General features: G+C 34.8%; 1 protein-coding gene and 1 long non-coding RNA gene across 3 annotated transcripts; one reads left to right on the forward strand and one right to left on the reverse strand.

Moving 5' to 3' along the window:
- Positions 1-252: 252 nt before the first annotated feature.
- Positions 253-22,346, reverse strand: bicc2 (bicaudal C homolog 2). Of its 2 annotated transcripts, XM_051861069.1 has the most exons (19): positions 22,031-22,346; positions 20,484-20,530; positions 19,992-20,061; positions 18,924-19,003; positions 18,371-18,532; positions 18,225-18,278; positions 17,156-17,350; positions 16,393-16,644; positions 14,457-14,588; positions 13,239-13,458; positions 12,976-13,109; positions 11,707-11,876; positions 11,505-11,595; positions 11,312-11,351; positions 7,836-7,987; positions 5,158-5,320; positions 4,755-4,906; positions 914-1,013; positions 253-756 (listed from the first exon to the last, which is right to left on the reverse strand). In XM_051861069.1, the coding sequence occupies exons 1-19, from the start codon at positions 22,257-22,259 to the stop codon at positions 629-631; spliced, it is 2,571 nt and encodes an 856-aa protein (XP_051717029.1). In that variant the 5' UTR covers positions 22,260-22,346; the 3' UTR covers positions 253-628. The 2 variants fall into 2 exon arrangements, with proteins under 2 accessions (XP_051717029.1, XP_051717030.1); XM_051861070.1 differs by lacking the exons at positions 19,992-20,061; positions 20,484-20,530; positions 22,031-22,346 and having other exon boundaries at positions 18,371-18,558; positions 18,924-18,978.
- On the forward strand, positions 4,268-11,823 carry LOC127494875 (uncharacterized). The gene is made up of 3 exons (XR_007925000.1): positions 4,268-4,336; positions 4,791-4,919; positions 11,677-11,823. It is a non-coding gene; the product is annotated as an uncharacterized LOC127494875 (long non-coding RNA).
- Positions 22,347-22,689: the final 343 nt, after the last annotated feature.

Below are 22,689 nucleotides of genomic sequence, written 5' to 3' on the forward strand. Positions count from 1 at the left end.
GATTTTTGTCTTTAATAGATAGGACAGTGGACTTAAACCATATACTAAAATAAACGTACAAGAAAACACTTTCAGTTTTTCTACTTCAGAATTTCAAGTTTAATTCAATGTGGTACTTGCCGTTTCTTTGTGATTGTTTGTGAAATTTACTAGCAATTTCTGAGTGAAAACTGTTTCTACACTGAATTGTTTTCAGTGTATGTTGTGAGCAATGCACCATAGCTCTGAAATTAATAAAGGAAATTGTGTGTGTTTTGCATCTCATTTAATGGAAGATCCAAATTTAAACATTGTCTGAAAGCATTCTTATATTTGAACAATACACAAAGGAAATAAAGTTTTGCATAGAACAGCAGTAGAAAGAGAAATGGAGGTAGACAGAGTCAGAGAGACAGACTTGCATACTAAGTATTAGTGTTGGACGGGCAGTCGGTTCATTCTGAAGGTCACACTTCTCCGCATGTTTCCTCTGAGAGTCACAGCACATCTGTCCTCTCTGTCTTATATGGAAATCATCTATCATGTCATACTTTGATTGGTCCCTAAGGGGGCCACATGACAAAAAGCACAAACCAGCCCCAGGTGCATTATAGGAAATGCTATAGTCTTTTTCGTTCACGTTATGCCGTCACCAGCGGTTACTCTTGGCAGCCACGTCTTCGTCCATGATTCGTGGAAGACGTCCGCTTGCTCCGCCCTCCAGGTATCCAGACTTCACAGTGGGCGGTTCTGGAAATTTCCTCTTTTTACTCAAATCTGATGAGGGAAAAATGCCGCAAAGAAGTTTCACATGAAAATGCTTCAAATGTTTAGATTTATTCACCATATGTCGACATGATGATTTCTTAGTCAGATTAGCAAAAAGAATGTTTCCCTTAACGAGTTCTACATTAGTTTGATTAATAAAAGTGACCTGTAATGGCGAGAATCATCTTCCGCCGTGCTCCAAACGTCTTTACGCCCACTTCCTTCAAATCCTCATCTGAGAGCGTCAGGAACGTCTGATAATCGATCTGACAGATGAGAGAACAACATTTATCTGTGTGTGCACATGTGTCTTTAGGTGTAATTGTGTGTGTGTTGTCTCATGTAGTTAGACATTTGACTTTATGAAAATAGATGATACCATACAAACAGACAGACTGGTGTAGTAGAAAATATAAAAACACTCAAATAACTGCACATATCTGAATTTACCAAAAGTAATACACTCAAAAAATGATTTTCTTACTCAGCAATTTTAATTTGTTTTACAGTATAAATATCTAAACGTTCTTAAATCAAGATACATTTACTTGAGGAGAAAAAATTATACTTAAGGTATATTAAGTCTTAAGTGAGTTTATACTACCGGTTAATATTTGGATTAATTAAAGGGGACCTATTATGCCCCTTTTCACAAGATGCAATATAAGTCTCTGGTGTCCCCAGAATGTGTCTGTGAAGTTTACAAAATACCCTAAAGATCATTTATTATAGCTATAGATTATTTATTATATTATTATAGCTTGTCAAATTTGCCCCAATTTGGGTGTGAGCAAAAACACACAGTTTTTGTGTGTGCCCCTTTAAATGCAAATGATCTGCTGCTCCCGGCCCACTTTCCAGAAGAGGGCGGAGCATTAACAGCTCATACTTCGGTTGCTCAACAACAACAAAGCTGGAGAATCTCATGCAGCCAAAAAGACGATTGTCAATAACAGTGTTCAGCCTTACATTGTTCAAACCGGATTCGGACACTGATGGAGAGACTCGGGATCGAAGAAGTTACAACTTTTAGAATGCAACTGGACGTTTCTGAATGGTTAGTGGATAAATTTATGTAGTTGCTGTGGAGTTGATTCAACTCATCGACTAGCATGTGCCGTCATGTTGATCTTTTGTGCAAAACCCGTATGGACGCCCACTATACATACCGTACCTGTTTGCCAAACAGAGTTAGACACTACAGGCTAACACTTATGATTGCTATCAAATGCTGTGAATGGTCTAATATTTTTTCCAAAATATCACTCACACAGAAACGCTCCTTTTTTTAGCAATCGAGCTTTCCAGAGTAAACTTGCAGGCTATCCATGCTAACAAGACTCTAAATAGTGTTCTGTGCTCATTTGTAGAGCCAATGACAGAACAGTTGGCATGCTTTGCTCGAACTTTTGCCATGGCATTAGAACTGGTACGCCGTTGTCTCTTGCGAAAACGGGACCGTGGGTGGAAACGTACAGATTAAGGGGTGGTAATATTATAATAAGATCCCCTTCCTACATCACTAGGGGAGCGAAATCTGACCGGCTCGTTTTTTCACATGCTTGCAGAGAAAGACTTGCCAAAACAAAGTTACTGGGTTGTCCTTTTTCAAGTTTTCTGGGTTGGTAGATGCCCCTGGGTCCCGATTATAGTACTTAAACAAGGAAAAAGTCACATTTTCATGATATGTCTCCTTTAAGATTTTTTCATGTTTTTGAAAGAAGTCTCTTAAGCTCACAAAGGCTGCATTTATTTGATCGAAAATATAGTAAATATGAAGCAGCACAAATGTTTCTAGAGCAGCAAATCAGCATATTAGAATGATTTCTGAAGGATCGTGTGACACTGAAGACTAATGATGCTGAAAATTCAGCTTTGATCACAGGAATAGATTATATTTTAAAATATATTACAACAGAAAACAGTTATTTTAAACTTTTTAATAATATTTCACAATATTATTGTTTTTACTGTTTTCTTTAAGCAAAGAAATGCAGCCTTGGTGAGCATAAGAAATAAAAACTGTAATTATTCCAAATCCTGGTATTTATATGAGTCCACACTCAAGAGTGTGAAAAGGTAACACTGAATCAGTGTTGAAGTTAATTAGATAATTACGTGATTAATTAAGTGATGATTGAGCATTAGTGATGAACACCTGCTGTTAACAAGCAGAATCACTGAAGGACAGAGAAACACAATAACTACAACTGACTTCACTCACAGCCTTAGCTGAAATCAACTGAAGATAAAAGAAGACATTAAATCTCTCAAAGATCTGATTAAACAACTCCACAAACAGCATTACCAGCTTCACTTATTACTAACCAGACTGACTTTATTTCTGTCAGTCGTCTACAGAAGTTCTTATTGAGAATTAACAGAGGTTTAGATGTTGATGATATATTGAAAATAAGTTCTGGTTAAAGTCACCATTACAGTGGTTAGTGCTTGCTTTAGTTAGGTAGTTTGACTTTTTAATATTACTTTTTCTCTGGCTGCTTTAACTGTGTTTGTTATGGCAAGAACAGTAAGAGAAAATGTGATCAGATGATGTTGGCTTGATGATAAGGATGTAGTCATCATGTAATAGTCTCATTTATTCAGAGTCTAGTTTCTGATTAAATAGGTTATACTTTAAGAATCGCACATCATTTATATTCATTATATATATATAGTCAGTGATAACTTATAAAAAATGTTCACTTTTTTTTTTTTTTTTTTGGAAAAGGGCACCATCTCATTACACACAGATATCAAGAATAAGCATATGAATCTCAACAATGGTGACATACCGCAATACATGATGGGAGCCATCATTTTTATACCATGGTGGCTTTACTAATGGTATACTATACCATTGTTGAGTTTCATATGCTGATTCTTGATGTCTGTGTGTCTAAACACAGCTTTTCTCTACAATGCATTTAAAAATCAAAATACAGAATGTCTGATCAAGCAAACCAGTATTGACAGTGAAAAATAAGACAATATTAAGTAACCACTTCATTAGTAATGTAATGTATTTTTTTAAATTACTTTATGATGATAAAAATGATATCACCCGATCATCTTTGTTTATGGCTTCTTTCCCAACAAATTATGTGTTTCGATAAACACACCATTAAAAAGACCACAAACAAACCAGTGTCAGGAGCCCAACTAAAGCAAACACTGGTCACCACAACGGTGAGTTCAAACCAAACTATTATTAATAACAACTTCAGTAGACGTTTGACAGAAATAAAGTCAGTCTGGTTAGTAATAAGTGAAGCAGGTAATGCTGTTTGTGGAGTTGTTTAATTCTTGAGATTGAATGTCTTCTATCATCTTCAATTGATTTCATCTAGTGTTGTGTCTGGACGTCAGTTGTAATTTCTGTTCTTGTGTTTCTCTGCTTGTTATCATCAGGTGTCTTCAATAATCGAACAATCATCCCTCAATTAATCACTTAATTACCTAATTAACTTCAACACTTCTTCAGTGTTACTTTAACACTCTGAGTGTGGACTCATAAACACTGAGCAGTGTTAATTTAACACTGGGAAATTTGCTGTACTTAAAACAAGAACAAATATCAACCAGTGGGGTAAGAAAAATTAAACTGATTTTAAAACAAGACTTTGCATCTGAAGATTTAAGGATGTTTAAATATTTTATTGAAAAACAAGACAAAAACACTAAGTAGGAAAATCATTTTTTGAAACCAAACTAAAAACAAAGCAGAATATACAGTTCTGCTCATGGAAATCTTGTTTTAAAGATCTGATGCAAATAGCCTGGCCAACAATCTATTCACTGGCAAATCCAGTGAATAGATTGACCTCAAACTTTTAGACTTGACTTTGTTTCCAGGTAGACTAAAATAATCCTGTGCACCCTGATTCCTCCAGGTTAGAGCCAGTCAGATCTTGCCAGGTTTGTGTGCAATATGCATCAGACAATAGCAGCGTGTGGGCGGTCTGTGGGTGTGCCGTCTGGGACGTGTGTGTGGGTTGTGCATTTACCTCTTGTTGTTGGAAAATATCAATGTATTTCTCCAGACCCAGCTGTGCCAGTAACTCTATAAGATCATCTGTGTGGGTGGAACTGGGAGAGCTGCCAATCAAATGTCTGGACACTGTAGCCCCGCCCTCAGAGCTGGTCAGGTAGCCCTCTGCTGCAGGTCAAAGGTCAGAAAGGAAAAGCTCATAAATAAATCTGGTGTGATATTTTAATTTCCCAATAGCTCCTGGATCTTGATCATCTCTACAAGCGTAAATGATTGTTTCACCTTGAAATAAAGCTGCTGGCAGAATTAAATTCTGTAATGGGAAGCCAAACTAATTTAATAGTTACTGTTAATTGAACAAGATATGTCACACCCTCTGCAATTAGGGAGCAGAATAGTGAGTTTAGCAGCACACATACATGTTCGGGCTGATGACAAACTGTAGGCAGAAAAGGATGATGATGATGATGATGATGATAATAATGAAGGTGGTGATGAAGACAGAGATCCACGTCTTTCTCTCCAGTTCTCTGAGTCGGAGCCATTCCAAACACGTTCCTTTCCACTCTGTGAACTCCACAACTACAACCAGACAGACAAATTCATTAAAGTGACCTCTCATTTTCAAATAACCAACTTTCATTCTTCTGTGAAACATTATAATAATAAAAATAATAATCTGAAAACGAGAGTTGTGCTGCTTAATGGAAAAAAAAAATATATCAAGGTTTCCACAAATTTATGAAGCAGCACAACTGCTGTCAACATTGATAATTTCTTGAAAAGCAAATCAACATATTAGAATGATTTCTGAAAGATCATGTGACACTGAAGACTGGAGTAATGATGCCAAAAATTCAGCTTTGATCACAGGAATAAATTACATCTTAAAATATATTACAATAGAAAACAGTTATTTTAAATTGTAATAATATTTCACAATTTTACTGTTTTTGATCAAATAAATGCAGCCTCTGTGAGCAGAAAATACTTCTGTCAAAAACATTTATAAATCTGAATTATTCCATTCCAAGCTCCTGATGACTGTCTGCTTTGATTACATAAAAAGAACAGCATGAACATTAAGCAAAACATCTTCTATTGTGTTCCACAGAAGAAAGAATGTTTTGCCAGGTTTGAAATAACATGAGCAGTTGATGGTAAAGTTTCATTTTTGATTGTACTACCCTTTAAGGGTGAAGCACAATGGAGACAAACACAAACAGATTTCAATAACTTTTCAATTTGAATCCTTCACGGGGTTTCACTTATTCTCAGAAATAATGTGATTCAAACAGCAGTAACAATCAAAAACAGATTCTATCAGCGCTACGTTGCAGCGCTAAACCGCTTCCATTGAGATCTTTAATTGAGAGAGTCTCATTATCCCAGCGGAGAGGAAATGAGGGTGGAAGTGAAGGGAACGGCGATGTGCTGCTCACTGTGTGCTCATACACTTCTGTGATTTAGAGACTTTTTTCCATAATTACACTGCTCTGAATGGCAGGTGCGTATTTGTGTGTGTGTGTCTGTGTGTATACTGTATATATACACATTATCACTGTATTCAAAAAGGACTCTTTTTATAAACTCACACAAGTTTCCTCACACAGGTGTGTAATTTTGAGGTCTCTTGTTCATAACACACACACACACACAGTCCATGTTGGTAAACCTATCATTATGAGGACATTCCATAGGCCTAATTGTTTTTTATACTGAGCTAATTTCTAACTTCTAACCCTAAACCTACCCATCACAGAAAACTTTCTGCATTTTCACATTTAAAACAATATATATATATATATATTTTATATTATATATATATATATATATTTATTTTTTTTTTACATGGAAAAATCGTTCTGAAAGTGATTCCAATGATATCATTTCTCTTCTATTCTTTTTATATTCAGAAACGTTTTAGAACTATATCTTTATCATTACCATTGTAATTATCGTTCTTGGTGTGAATGGGCCTTTACACTCAGGAAACTTGCATTTGCTCATGTAAATGTAACGAATGAATTTCATTTTATTATTGCTAAGGCAACACTAACATGACAGTTTACATGACACTATTTTCAACTAAAAATAGAAAACTTTTGAAAATGGGTTTTAAAATGCACATTTTTGAAAACGATACCATTATCGTCCCCATGTAAACTACAAAAACGTGAATTTGTGAAACGGTGACGTCTTGTGCATGTGTGTTACGTGTTCAGTCTATAGGCACCTATAGTGTCCCTTTACAAAGTGACATCGCCAACTACTGGCCTGGCAGCAGAATACAGCGATTTTAGTCATTTCACGGATCTGTGTGAATAGGGGTCGTTTTGACAACACTGTCACCTGTACATGGAAAAAAAACAAAGGAAAAAACTTTTCAGTTTTCAGATCGTTGTCGTGTAAATGTACCGTAAGATTCCTGTTCAAGAGTTTGGGTTTGGTAAGATTTGTTAATGTTTTTGAATGAAGTCTCTTACTGTATGCTCACAAAAGCTACATTTATCTGATGAAAAATAGTAATATTATGAAATATTATTACAATACAAAATAACTGATTTCTACCTGAATATATTTTAAAATGTAATTTATTCCTGTGATGCAAAGCTGAATTTTCAGCATCATTACTCCAGTCTTCAGTGTCACATGATCCTTCAGAAATTCTGATTATTATCAGTGTTGAAAACAGTTGTGCTGCTTAACAATTTCATGGAAACTGTGATATATTTTTTTTTTTAGGATTCTTTAGTGAATGAAGTTCAAAAGAATAGCATTTATTTGAAATGGAAATTATAAATGTTTTTACTGTCACTTTTGACCAATTTAATGGGTCCTTGTTGAATAAAACTATTCTTATAAAAAAAATTCTTTCAAAAATCAAAAAATAAACCACAACTTAGTATATATGGTATATCCTTTGTCGAAATAACTTTTACATTTCATGATGAAAATGTGAGCAGTGTTGCAGGTGCAAAACACATGCTGAATTCTGATACTCAGCGCTAAAGGTATTGAAAAGCCAAATTAGCTTTGTATAAAAGCAGAAGTCTACTGTACGTCCTCTTTTAGAAAGCTAGATGTGTGTGTGCACCTGCTGCTGGTTGTTGTAGGGTCTGTAGCAGCGTCGGCTCACGGCTCTCAGCTCGCGCACAGCGTCGGTGGGCATCGATTTAGAGAAGCCCAAGCCGCTCCAGGTGTCCGTGGGGGTCCGAACCTCAGTCACCACGGGCTTCTGCTGCATGGCTGTGACACACATTCACACACACATTTCACAGATTAAATAACAGGCACACACAAAGCCGCCTGGCACATGTGGAAACATTATATGCTCAGAACCGGGTCCAGATTTACACTGGCATACAACAGCAGCTCTAATTAAAGTGTGTGTGCTGTGTCGCTTTTAACTGCATTGTGCATATGTGTGTAATGTCCCCCTGAATTATTAAACACCTGCCACCTAATTAAACAACTTAATCAAAAGCAGTCATGCAGAAGAATGTGCTGCTACCTTTTTACATCTCTCTCTCTGTGTGAATGAAATAGTTTGAATAGGAGTTTATTTAAAAGTCACTGTATCCGTTTCTGAAGTGCACAGGGAGTGAGATTAAAGATTAAAAAAAACACATGCACATTCTTGAAATTAGTAGGATAATCTTTTGACGTTTTGTGTTGCGATTCCTAAAACAAGAGCGCCATATTCTAATTTAAAGGATTAGTTCATTTCTGAATGAAAATTGTCATCCAAGAGCCCTTTCTTTCTTCAGTCAAAAAGAAATTAAGGTTTTTGAGGAAAACATTCCAGGATTTTTCTCCATATAGTGGACTTCACTGGGGTTCAACGGGTTGAAGGTCCAAATGTCAGTTTCAGTGCAGCTTCAAAGGGCTCTACATGATCCCAGATGAGGAATAAGGGTCTTGTCTAGCAAAATGATCTGTTGTTTTCTAAAAAAAAAACCCTGCGATCCGCATGCATGACGTAATCACGTTACAAAGGTCATGCATGACGTAGGCAGAAGTACCGATCCAGTGTCTACAAAGCGAACGTGCAAAGATTAAGCCAAGCGCCCTTTACAAAGGTAAAACAATGATATCGGACTATTTTGAAGTTGGAGGAGAAAATTAGATGAAGTTTTTCGCTCTACCATGGTACTTTCGCCTACGTCATGTGTGACCTTTCAACGTAATGCGTGACATATCGCAGAGCAGTGCAAGACAAGCATTTGTGGTTAAAAAGTATATCAATTTTTTTTTTTTTTTATTACCGATTGTTTCGCTAGACAAGACCCTTATTCCTCGTCTGAGATCATGTAGAGCCCTTTGAAGCTGCACTGAAACTGACATTTGGACCTTCAACCCGTTGAACCCCACTGAAGTCCAATATATATAGAAAAATCCTGGAATGTTTTCCTCAAAAACCTTAATTTCTTTTCGACTGAAGAAAGAAACACATAAACATCTTGGATGACATGGAGGTGAGTAAATTATCAGGAAATTTTCATTCAGAAGTGAACTAATCCTTTAAGACCAAATTAATTAACCACACATTTTATAGTCTCTGACAAGTCTCAATTACTCCGCTTCTCAAAAAATGTATCTTTAGATTTCTTTTTTTTTTTTTTTACATAATCATACATCAAACCCACTCACATCAGACAGAAATATGGATAAATGTTTCATTTTGTGTGCCTGTGGGTAGATAACATATAACATGTTCATGGATTATTATTTTTAATCACTCATCAAATTAATACACCTTGAATGCAATGTAAGTGTGTTTGGATAAAAGCATCTGCCAAATGCAATTAAAATGCATCTGCTTAATGTAATTAAGATTTCAAGCTAAAATGTTTATGTTAAATGTTTATAAATGATCTTTTTAAATCACATTTTTGCCTCCTACACTGTAAAAAAAATATATAGGTAACACCTTTTTTAAGGTGACGTAGTTACACATTACTACATGTCCTTACTATAGTAATAACAGTAAATTATGTATAATTACAAGTAACTAACCCTTAACCTAACCCTAACCGTAACTCTATAGTAAGTACATGTAGTTAATTAATATTACTCAGCATGTATTTGAGTAAGTTCAATGTAACTACGTCACCTTAAAATAAAGTGTAACTAAAATATTTTTCGAAGTTATAAATGAAACAAGATTATTGGAGTATGTTTTACAAGAAAATACTATTTCAGTCATTCTACTTCAAAATTTCACATTTAATTCAATGCGTTACTTGCTGTTTCTATGTAATTGTCAAATTCACTAGTAATTTCTGAGTGAAAATTGTTGTTCATTTTAAATTTTAGTACCATTGAAGTACAAATATTCCTCATCTGTCAATTAACATGAGCTCATGAAAGAGGAGCAAAACGGATGAATCACGTCACACCTCATGTCAACTAGCCAGAATGATTTCAAGACAGCTTGCTCCATGTGTTTTTGTGTTTATGTGAATGTGCGTGTGTGTGTGTGTGTGTGTGACTGTTCATCTGTCTGCATATTCTGTGGGTGGAGTGGCTACAGTCCATTATAAATCTGGCAGCGTGTTACTCTGAAATGGGTCCCCTCTATCACCCTCTCTGGCACTGCGTAACGCTTAAATGGCTCCCCTATATCACCTCTCTGGCACACTCAAGCTCTTTAATCCATTTTGAGGTTTATACAGCATGATGAATGCCAAATAGATGGAGCCGGCGGCGGCCTGTTGCACACAGACACAGGTCTATTCAGTCAAGGCCCAGAATAACAATCTGAACTTAAATCACTTGGCTTTTAATCGTCACATTTGATCACACAAAGATTATACTTTGATGTTAGACTGTGAATATTATGCAGAAAATGAATCTATACTATGTCGATCTGAACTTTGTCGGTAAGAACTTTGGAGTAAATATGAGAGTATGAATCTGAAATCCTTATCTAAAACACATATTCATCACAAAAACCTCAGAAACAACAGTCTCACTGTCATTTGCATCATGTACATCAGCAACTTTAGTTTGAATTTACCTTATTGAACTTATTGGCACTAAATAATCATTTGAATTTTGAAATAATATAATATAATATAATATAATATAATTAATATAGAAGTAATCGAGTGTCTTTTAACACTAATGTTTCAAAGTCCTGAATAATAAAAAAAATAATAATAATAATAGAAGGAATCGAGTTGCCTTTTCTTCTTGATTTTGGATTGTTTTATAAAAATCAAAACAGCCTAAAAATACAGATGATATATAAATACTTTACAAAAACAAATTCATACTAATGTGAATTTTTAATAACAAATTATATTAAAATAATATTTGCATTCAATTTTATGTATTTTATATGACATAAATTATATTTAAAATATAAATGCTTTTGCATTGTGCCATTATTTTATGATAATTTAACAGTACTAAAATAGGCTTCATTTTCTATGAAAATATCTATTATATTTTATACTTTTTAATTATGTAATTATGTGGTATTAATGATGATAATATAATATAATATAATATAATGAAACGTCTTTTAGATCTACTGTTTCAAGTCCGGAATAAAAACAAACAAACCTTGATTTGCCAGAAGCTTCTTTCTCTCATATTCATGATCCTGTTAAACAAACAGTAAACAAAGATTGTTTTAATAGACAGATAAGACAAATGATTTTAGTTGTGAACTATAATTGCTAAATCTGACAAAACCTCCTATTTTGATTAATAGGTGCCATTTTATTTTCATTCTAAAAATGTGAAAGTGATGTACCTCATTATGAGGGTCGACAGAGGGGAATATTCTGAGACTACAGCGTCTGTCTCTGTTCAAATAAACACCATCCACCTCCACTCTCACTGACCTGAAACACACACACAGTTTTATTCATCTTATATATTCTAGACGGTAATCCAGTGCATCTTCTGACGGTCGGTTTGTCCAGGTGTCTCAGCATGAGGACGGAGGGTTTTACCTCTCAGACGTGAGCGGCTGGTTTGGTTCCCTGGAGGCCTCTGATTGGCTGCCTCTCCTTGATGAGACAGTTGGCTTGGCAACGACCTCTCTAACCTCTGTCACCTCTGCATGTAGCGTGCCACAGTGCTCCATCTCTGCTTGTGTCTGCTGATCGTCATTCTCTGGAATCTGATACAATGGCATTAATACAAGTGTTTTGTTTTGTTTACTCATAAACATGTTTACTGTCATTAAATCTAATTCGTTTTAGCATTATATTAGTAAACACACATTTTAATTGAAGAAGTATAAGTAGCATGGATCATGAAATCAGATGATCAATCAATATGATCTTTGATCCAAATCTCTTGATTCGCTCTATGCATGAAACACCTGGATGACCTGCGACTTTTGACAAATATTGTGAAATATACAACTAGAGCATGTTGTTTGAGACACTGCATCCCACAATGCAAAGCTTTCAACGTGACCGTCCATTTCCAAAGTGACAAATGAACTGGAAATGTTATTAACATCCATCATTTCTAACATTATTAACTCATTATTTGATTGGACTTCCAAAAGGTAAGACATTTTTACACAAAACTGCATTAAAAATGGAAAATAATCTTATTTATTCCACCTATTTTGGGACAATTTTTTTTGTATTATGACATTATTTTCATAGTAGTTAAGCACATTTTCCACTTAAATTCTCATGATCATAATGCACCTGGAAATAAGAGTTTTATAGATTTTTTTTTTTCTTTTTTTGTAATTCCCATGATTCATAATGGTAATTCTCATTAGATGTTCATTAATGTAGTACAATATCTTTAATATATTATTTTTAAATAATAAATATTTTAATTAATTTAAATATTATATATACATTTACATAATTATATTATATTTTTACTAGTGGGTGCAGGACACTATAGTTCATTTATGTAAGTGAGGATAGCAAAATAAAGTAAATTGTCACATATTATACCCAAAAATTCTTCATACAGTGGACTACCAGTAAAACTGGTAAATTCAGTGTAAATTCAGACACTTTGACCTGACCATGTTTTGCTTAAGTGTTATCTGACATAATTAAGATACATTTTTTCTGACACAGTTTAACTCTGAGATCTTGTCATATTTTATTACCATTTTTTTAAACTATAGTGAATAAACTGTATTAATGAATGAAAAGTTCAAGGTGTCTGAATAAATTTTGGTTTGACTGTATATATATGCAATACACTAGTAACTAGTAAATGTGGTAACTGATCGTTGAAACCTTCTCTAATTTAGACTCTACTCCTTTGAGTCCTATCCGTCCATCCTCTGAGGAAACAGCCAATCCAGGTGGTGGTGTGGGGCGGGGCTTCCCAGAGAGCGAGCCAATCACAGCGTCTGGAGAGGGCACAGCACCTAAAGAATGACAGGTACAAAACAAATGGTTTATTTAGCACAACAAACAAGCATCAGTGAAGTTAAAGAGGATGATAGCACTCATGAACCACTGACACATACACAACACACACACACGCACACACACACCTGTCTCAGTGAGGCACAGTTGTTGCATTAACAAATTGAGCCAATAGCTTGTGATTCCATTATTGGCCACCAGAGGGTCCACAGGGGTCTTGGTCGTCACAGAGACGTCAGACAAATTCTTGGTCGTCACAGATACCTCACTGGAGTCCAGCCCGAGCAGCAGACGTCTGGCCTCATATAGGTTAACGATGTTCCTCTCCAAACCTTTCACAACCACTGACTGCACACAGAAACAGTTATATATATATTGAAGAGCAAAAAAGAAAGCCAGCCGAAATATGGTTGAAAAATTTAAGTTGTTGTTTGAACACTGGGAAAAAAAAATGTTGAAACAATATTTAATGCTAATTGTTGTAAAAAGGTTAACATAATACTTTTAAATCAGTATTGAAATGTTAACATTTTAACATCTGTAAAAAAAGCAACAACAAAAAAAGACAATATATTAATATCATTTATAATAATATTATATTATATTAATAAAATGCTATAATATAATATCTGTATTAGATATAAAAAATATCATTTAAATTAGAATTATTATATTATTTCAAAATAAAATTAGTTAAATTATCATTAAAAATGTCACAATGCAAAGGTTAATTTTCTATAATGAGCAAAACATATTTTAATTTAATTTAATTTATTTTATATATTTGTTTGATTATGGGGTGAGCTATGACCAAAACATGTTCTGGACAGCTGTTGTGAGATACATACACACTGAAAAAAAAAAAAAAAAAATTCTGCATAATCAAAATAATCACCAGAAAATTTGACCTCAACTTTGATTCACTCAGCTGGTCAATAAGACTAATTAACTTTAACAACTAACTCAGCATACTATCCATGCTATTAAACATTGTGTTTAATGCATCTTAAATCATAGTAAACAATATACCATCTGTGCCTGAATGGTGTAGTATTTCTGATTTTGATGTATGAATGGCTTTTGGTCTTATATTACCCACAACCCCCTGCTCTATGGAAACAGGAGCAGTGTGATGATTCTCTTTGAACCTAAAAGTCCAATTATGATACAATTTAAGATAATGAATTTAGTGATCTTAATGGTGTGAATGCCCCTAATAATACCTGCAGTGTCAAGACCCTAAAATATGTACCCATAACTTTAGCCGGTAGTAGAAGTATATGAATTTTACATTTGTATGCATCCCTTTTTGTGACAGGTGCATTGTGGGTGCTGTGCTGTAGTACCTTTGCTGTCTGCTTGACCTTCGGTTTGATGCTAATGAAAACGCCCAGGTTCTGCATCATCTGAGCGAGTTTCCGAGGGTCAGAATCTCCCTCATCCTTCAAATCAAACATCAGACAGACTGGCAGACAGTCCTGAATGAGAACAGACACAGTCAGACACGAGCAGGACGGCCCAGAGGAGACATGCACATTGACAGAATCTTATAAATATGTTATTGTTTATTATATCATGCATGCCGTGTACGCTGACAATCCATTATGCTGCTAATCCTGTCAGAACAGCATCTAGTTTCACAAATTACACTTTCTCTGATATTTCCTAATAATGCAGTGACATTCAGACATTTTACTCTGTGACATATATGATATTTGAGGCCACAGTTTAATGAATGAATGTTATACACATTTTCACACTTGCGTATGCAGATGTTGCAGTTAATGATTTTGTTTGGTCTACTGTTGTTTGAAGTTTAATAAAATTGAAGAAAAAAAAAAAGATGAATGTAAAAGCAGCACTTTGGGAGAAATGACCAGTTAATTATATTAAATACAGACTGACCCAATGTTATTTTAGTATGATTAATATACTATTGTAGTACTTACTCATTTTTTATTTAATTTTAGTAATTTTGTTGTTGTGTTTTTTTTCTTTAATAATATATCTATTTAGATTTTATTCTTTTTTTATTTTAGGTCTAGTTTGTGTCATTTTAGTACAACAACAACTAAAACTAAACTAAACAAAATAGAAATGTTGTAAGTTATTTTGTATTTTATTTCAGTTAAAGATTATTTTATGTCAATTAATGTTTTTTAATATTTTTATTTTAGGTTTTAGTTTACAATAGCAACACTGGACTGACCCAAACCCTAAAAGAGAACATTATGCATTTATCAAATTAAAAAAGGGTAACTGAAATAAAATAAAATATAAAAAAACCATACTTATTTTATTTCAGTTAATTGCCAAGGCAACATTTCTAATTGTCATTTAGTTTAAACTGAAGTATTAAAACTACTAAAACTGAAATAAAAATGAATGTAAACTATATAGACATTAAAGAAACGAATTAAAATGACAAAACCAGCAAAATTACTAAAACTTTAAAATTAAAATGAAGCTGAAAAATACTCAAAAACTTTCAAAAAATAACAGTATATTAAAGATATTAAAATAACACCGTATCTCACTTCTTGTCTCGGCACACACACCCTTACAAAAATAAATAATTTTAAGTATATACTTAGATAAGGTTCAAGTATATTTTAAGTATACTTTATATAGTAAGTATACTAATATCAATGTACTAGTAGTACACTTACAAGTATACTACTAGTACACTGATATTAGTATACTTACTTCATAAAGTATACTAAAAAATTTAGTACACTTACAAGCATACTACTAGTACACTGATATTAGTATACTTACTACATAAAGTTTACTTAAAAAATATACTTAAGTAGTATTGAAATAGTACACTTACAAGTATACTATTTCAATACTGCTTGGGTCTTGGGACTATATTGGCCCACTTTTTAGAGTATAAAACTATACTTTAAGTGTAACAGTAGTAAACCAAGTACACAACTAGTTTACAACTGTTTTTCATTTGTACTGTAACTACTACAAGTGAAAATACTTGTAGCACATTTTTTAATTTATGAAAGTACACTTTGAAGTATACTCTCACTAGAATACTAGTTTAGTAGTTTTATACTTCAAGTATACTTGTGAGTTTTCTTTAAGTGAACTTAACATCATACTTATATTTTACTATTTATATATTATTTTTGCACTTTAAGTATATTACTATATTTCTATTTAGGTATTAATTTTTATACTTAAAATATACCTTTAACTGTACTTTTAAGTAGATTTGAAGTAAATTCGTAGACAGTATACTGATAGCACACTTGAATAAACTTTTTGTACCATCAGCTGCTGTCGAGCGAGACACACTCCGTCGGCCGTGCCCTGGATGAGGAGCGAGGGTGTGTGTTGTGGAGCGCTGAGGTCGGGCAGGATGATCTGAGTGTGCGTCTGATGCATCACAGTGAGGAAGTTCGCTCCGTTTTGACCCAACAGGAACAGGTGTTGTTGTGAGGTAACGTCCAGCTGTGTGCTCACCATCACTCCCGTCAAACCCGAGCCCAGCAGCAGCTCCATGAGGACGCAGGTCGCCTTCTGCAGAGGTCAAAGGTCAAGGAATAATTACACCGCCCTGCAACATATTTGCTGAATGAAATCAAATACTTGTTTCTTGCTAATTTTGGGGTCTTGATTCCAAGTGTTTTTCTCTAGCACGTCACTTTCTCACAAAATATGATGTTTATTTTGTTGCATTTTTTTTTTTTTTTTTTTTTAAAAAGTTTCTTGAGGGACGCTAAAGCTTTGAAATATATTTTTTCTCTCCCATCTCAAATTTTTTTCATACCAATGTCCCCTTAGGGGCTCCGTAATATATTTATATATTTATATATAATTTATATACGGGGAAAAAAATGAGATGGAAGGAAAAATTATTTTTTAATGCTTTTGCGTTTCACCAAGAAACTTTATGTTCACTTACAAAACTTTTATGTTCTTTGCAAATGAACGCAAAATTTCAAAATTGCAACTTTATATTATATCTGACTTTATAACATGCAATTCTAACTTTATATCACATGGTGTCATATCTGAACACATGCGTCACCTTCACGGCAGCAGTGTTTCCCTGCACTCCTCTCACGCTGCAGGTGCTGCAGTAGAGTTTGGGCTGTGTTCTGAAGCTCACGCTCACTCCAAATGCCTGAGCCACGTGCTGGATCACTGGCGACCCCGTATCGGCCACCACACCCCCAACAAGGGTCACAGGGAGGTCAAAGGTCAGCACCAGAGGCTGCAGGTCCTGCAGGTCACAAACATTTGCAAATCACACCAGATTCACATGCACATACATCCGTAAAACACATATTTGGATCTAGTTACTGTATATGAACATTGAAAGTCACATATTTGAATATAATTAATTTATTAGAATGACAGCCTCATTAATTTCCATTATACTTAATGGTGATTCTCACTAGATTTTCATTACATGAAAATTAAATGTAGAATAACAAATACTACAATGATCATTTTTAAATTATTTTTATATTTTGTAATATGTTGATATGTTATATTATATTAATATTATAATCAGGGTTATTATTGTTAGCTACAAAAATTACTTGAAATAAATAAAAATGAACTGAAATAAAATATTTAAAAAATCTTACATTTACTAACTATTTACTATTACGATTTTATTTCAGCTAGACACCAAAGCAACATTTCTCATTTTCATTTAGTTTAAGTTGAAATACTAAAATAACAAAAACACAAATAAAAATGATTAAACTTTAGCTAAAAATTAAAATAAAAAAAATATAAAAACATAAAATCTAATTCAAAATTTTAACATTTTTAAAAAACATTTTGATACAAAAATAACACTGTTTATAATTTATTACATAAATGTATTATATAATTTATAATACGTTTTTATATATTTTAATATATATTATTTATATAGTAATTATATTAATTAAATATAAAAATATGTTATCATAAAAATAAGGTTACAATGCAAGTAACAGTTGGTCCTAAAATAGGCTTTTCTTTTACTATGGGCTGAAATATGAGACATAAAAACACATATCTGAATCTAAATATACAAATACTGAATATAAAGTCAATTTTTCGAATATAATGAATATTTATTAGAATGCCGCCTCACTGACCCGGATCTGTCTCCGTGCAGACTCCACTCCCTGAACCGGCCCGGCAATTGACACCTGCAGATATGTGAAAAATGTAGTATGTAGTATATTTCTACCAGTACGCTAACGATGATGAGAAGAAATTCTGTGGTTTCACATCTGAGTACCTGGTTGCTCTTTTCTCCTGTGCCGTTGTTCCGGTTGGAATCAGGGAAGTGAATGTGGCACGAAGTGTCCTCCATGACCTTCTTAATGTTCCCGCCCCCTTTACCAATCACATGAGAGTGCTCCGTGTGCGTGACATCCATCTTCAGCGTGACTTTATTCACCTGTGCACAGGTGGGTTGGTGTGAGTCTCCACAGGACAGATAAACACAGAGCTTAAATGGATAATTCATCCAAAAATGAAAATATTGTAATGATTTATTCACCCTCAGGTTGTTTCAAACCTGTATAAATTTCATTCTTCTGCTGAACACAAAAGAAGATATTTTGAAGAAAATATGGGTAACCAAACAGTTAATAGACCCCACTGACTTCCATAGTATGAAAAAAAAATTACTATGGAAGTCAATGGGGCCCATCAACTGTTTGATTACTGACATTTTTCAAAATATCTTCCTTTGTGTTCCGCAGAAGAAAGAAATTCATACAGGTTTGGAACAACTTGACAGATGATGACTATCACTTTAAGAGAAATGAAAGGAGGTAAATTCTCACCTTAGTCTCAAGAAGCTCCAAAATCATCCGTTTGGCCTCCAGAACATTTGCTCTTTTCCCCTCCACTTTAACATGAGGATCTAGAAACACAGAAATCATCACAATGCATTTTCCTTCTGCCACACGCTTCTGAGCCAAAGTAACTATTCAAAGGAAAAAAATGTGGGGGATCATTTTGTCTGGATCATAAAAAGTAGCTTTGATTTCTGTCAGCAGTAAAGAAAAATCATTTAACAAGTGGAGAAAGATTCTTTTTCCTTTGATCTTATTGTGCATGATTCATCAGTGCATGTTATTACACAGACATTTACTAAGAACGTAAATTAATTTTAAGTACACATTGGCTTTAAAGGGATAGTTCACCTAAAAATATAAATTCTGTCATCACTCACTATGTTTCCATCCAAAGTTGCAAATTTAACTTGTGCACAAAATTGGAATATTGCATAAAACATTTGCGAAGAAAGAAGCCTTTCCATCTCGTGTTCAAGAGAACAAAATCGTCACTTCCTGGAAAATTGGCGTAAAATATCAGTAATAATAATGGAAGTTAATAAATGATTTGCATCTCAGAGAGGCAGACAAAACGCAATAAACGCTGTCATGCTCTCTTGTGTTCCGATGCTGGAGTTTGGGAATGCAATCATGTGAGACGCTTTTGTGAGAGAATTAAACCAGATCATTCTGGTAACAGACTTCGGCTCAGGCATTTTAGAAAGATCAAACCAACAATTAAGATGCTGTAAAATGAAACTGGTCCACTGTTATCCAAACACATCCACTGTTGAGGCAAAGAATTTCACAAATAATTACAAAAAATGGCAAGTAACACACTGAATGAAACATGAAATTTTCAAGAAGAAAAACTGAAAGGAATTTTCTTGTAAAACAATAATCATTGTTCTATTTACAACTTTGAGTGCACTTTTATTATACTTTTATGGTGCTTTTGAACTTTTGGGTCATTGTATGTAAAACAGCAGCTCGGACATTTAGCTAAATGTCTGTTTTTGTGTTTGAAACAACATGAGGGTCAGTAAATGATGAGAAAATTGCGACATCACTCACCTTTCTTTGATTTTGCACCGATCTTCAGCTTGGACGGCCATTTCACCTGCGTGTGTGTTTCTCTCATCACCTGAAACAATGAGTGTGTGAGGAAGAGAAACTCAGCGTTCAAAAGACATTCAATTTGCATCTTCAGATCCTCCATTTAACAGAGACAATGGCTCATTAGCATCTCAAAGCTTCTCGTTTTGCCTTCATAACACCTAAATCTGTTGTGTGTGTTTGGGACAAAATCACTTGAGTGACTCATTTCTTTCAGGAAACTGCACTGCACCAGCATGTGATCTTCATACTAAAACATACACGTCTGTTTGATGCCTTCAGATGGCAGCTGCTTTGACAGGATTCATGTAGGTTACAGACACACCAAAGAACTCAATTTATTGTGAGGTTCTTCACATAAACAGTTAGATATGAAAATGAGAATGTGGTTCATATCGGGCTCTAATTAAAAACAAGTTAAAATTAGATGTATTATATTTGAACTCTTACCTTCTCGAAGAACTCCTCGCCTGACAGTCCAGAACCTTCTGCAGGAGCTAAAGACAGGGTGATATATCATATTTTATCAAAGATATTTCAATTAGATACCATACAAAATGTAAATAATCAACAGAATTTAAATATTACATTTATATTGCATATTTTGCATGCTGTTCACACATTTATATTGACTATTTCTAAACTATATGTTGACAATATATAGGCTGCATGTATAATACTTTATATGCTTTAGATAAAACGATCAATAGAACAATAGAACGATCAATAGAATGATAGATAGATAGATGATAGATAGATAGATAGAACGATAGATAGATGATAAATAGATAGAACGATAGATAGATAGATAGATACATGTTAGATAGATGATAGATAAATAGATAGATAGACAGAACAAGACAGATAGATAGATAGATAGATAGAACGATAGATCGATAGAACGATAGATAGATAGAACGATAGATAGATGATAGATAGATAGATAGATGTTACTGTCTGTGTGTGTGTGTGTGTGTGTGTGTGTGTAGGGGTAGTAAAGTTAAACACATTTGCCCCGGACTGACATTTACAGGGTTAGGCTGAACATCCCTCCTTTCATTCGCCACTCCTCATCGCCACGGGTTACACAGCTTTGCAACCAAGAATGACTGAACAACCAGTGTGTGTGTGTGTGTGTGTGTGTGTGTGTGTGTGTGTGTGTGTGTGTGTGTACGCAAAAGAAAAAGACCCCAAAGTCGCTTCTGAGAAACGGCGTCAAACAGCAAAGTTATGTTAGAGCAACCGATGCTGACGCAAAACTAATTCACCTCCTGTGAAAGAAGCAAACACTCCCAACTAAAGACACAATGAGCAGCTACTACACAAACACAGAGCAAAGAGAAAACAGATTACAGCAAGAACCAGGACTAAAGTTGAGTGTGTAAGTGCAGTGTTTGTGCTCCAGTCATGAATGATTCTTAAAATCATGTGTGTTGTTGAGGAGATTATTATGTTGTTGCTTTTCCCCTGCTGGACCAGAAAACAGCTGAAAAAACCCCAACAGACACACAATGAAGGAGAAACCCAAGCCATATCTACAGACCAGAAGATCTCAGAGAGAGACAATAGTGCAGGACTTTTGAACACCACAGAGAAACAAACTACTCAGCATCCACCTTCCTGATTTTAGGAAGAGCATCTACACCAGATCAACACAAACACATCCCTCTGACAAGCTCAATCTGTCTCTCGCTCTCCATCTCTGAGGGATTTGAATGTCAACTGGAGCTCATGTTGATGAATCGCAGGCCGTTAACTCGACTCAACTCCAGAATCTTCCTGGACAGCTCATGATAACAGACCATTAAACCTGTTCATCACACCAGAACCACCACACAAATGCTTGCGGATGGGCCACATCCATCTAAATCTCACACACACAGAAGGACATTTTGCCGGAAATCATAACAGGTTGGTTTCTAAACGGGTTTGCATAGAAAAATCGAACAGATTAATGAAGCTTCTACAGTAAACTATGACATTGATCAAACACACACCGTACAGCATGAGCTCCAGCTTCTTCCGGTCGATCCGGAATCTCTCCTCCACACACTCCGGATCCGAAGGTTCCTGGTTCTGAAGTTCAGATCCTTCATCATCCTCGTCCTCATCCTCCTCCTCCTTCTTGTTCTGGTTTTGATCCTGGTCCTGGTCCAGTTGTGGTCCGTCACAGGGCTCTGGTTCAGGAGACTCAGGCACGGTGCTGCACGTCTCTGAGGCCGCCATAGCAAAAGTGTGTGTGTGCGTCCATCAGGGTGACCAAGGAAACGAGAAAAAGAGGGGCCCAGAGAAACCCCCACCCTACACACACACACACACACACACCTCAGACCAGAGCAATAGACGACATCACACCTCTCTAACAGAGAACACAATCTCACTGCTCAGAAAACTTCAATGAGACATGATTAGTCTTTTAAAGTCCTCCTGTGGTGAAAATCAAGTTTTTGATGTTGTTTATGTCTATGTGGTGTTTTTAATATTCTTTAAGACAAACCATGTGCAAATTCATTTCTCTTTAAAACTGCAGTGATCTAAAGACAGTTTTAAAAACGCTGGTGTTTCTTATATCACAAACTACCTTGTAACCAATCACGTCAATGTGCCGGCGGGCTTTGGCATATCATTAACTATGACCACTCAGAAGCAGTCTCAA

Source organism: Ctenopharyngodon idella, chromosome 14 (genome assembly GCF_019924925.1).
Source record: "Ctenopharyngodon idella isolate HZGC_01 chromosome 14, HZGC01, whole genome shotgun sequence".
Lineage (NCBI taxonomy): Eukaryota > Metazoa > Chordata > Actinopteri > Cypriniformes > Xenocyprididae > Ctenopharyngodon > Ctenopharyngodon idella.

Coding starts and splice junctions, on each gene's coding strand:
- bicc2 (XM_051861069.1), bottom strand. CDS start 22,259: ATGGCGGCCTCAGAGACGTGCAGCACCGTGCCTGAGTCTCCTGAACCA. Junction 13,459..14,456: donor AGGTCAAGCAGACAGCAAAG/GTACTACAGCAC, acceptor TTCTGTGTGCAG/TCAGTGGTTGTGAAAGGTTT. Junction 1,014..4,754: donor ATATTTTCCAACAACAAGAG/GTAAATGCACAA, acceptor CTCATCTGTCAG/ATCGATTATCAGACGTTCCT.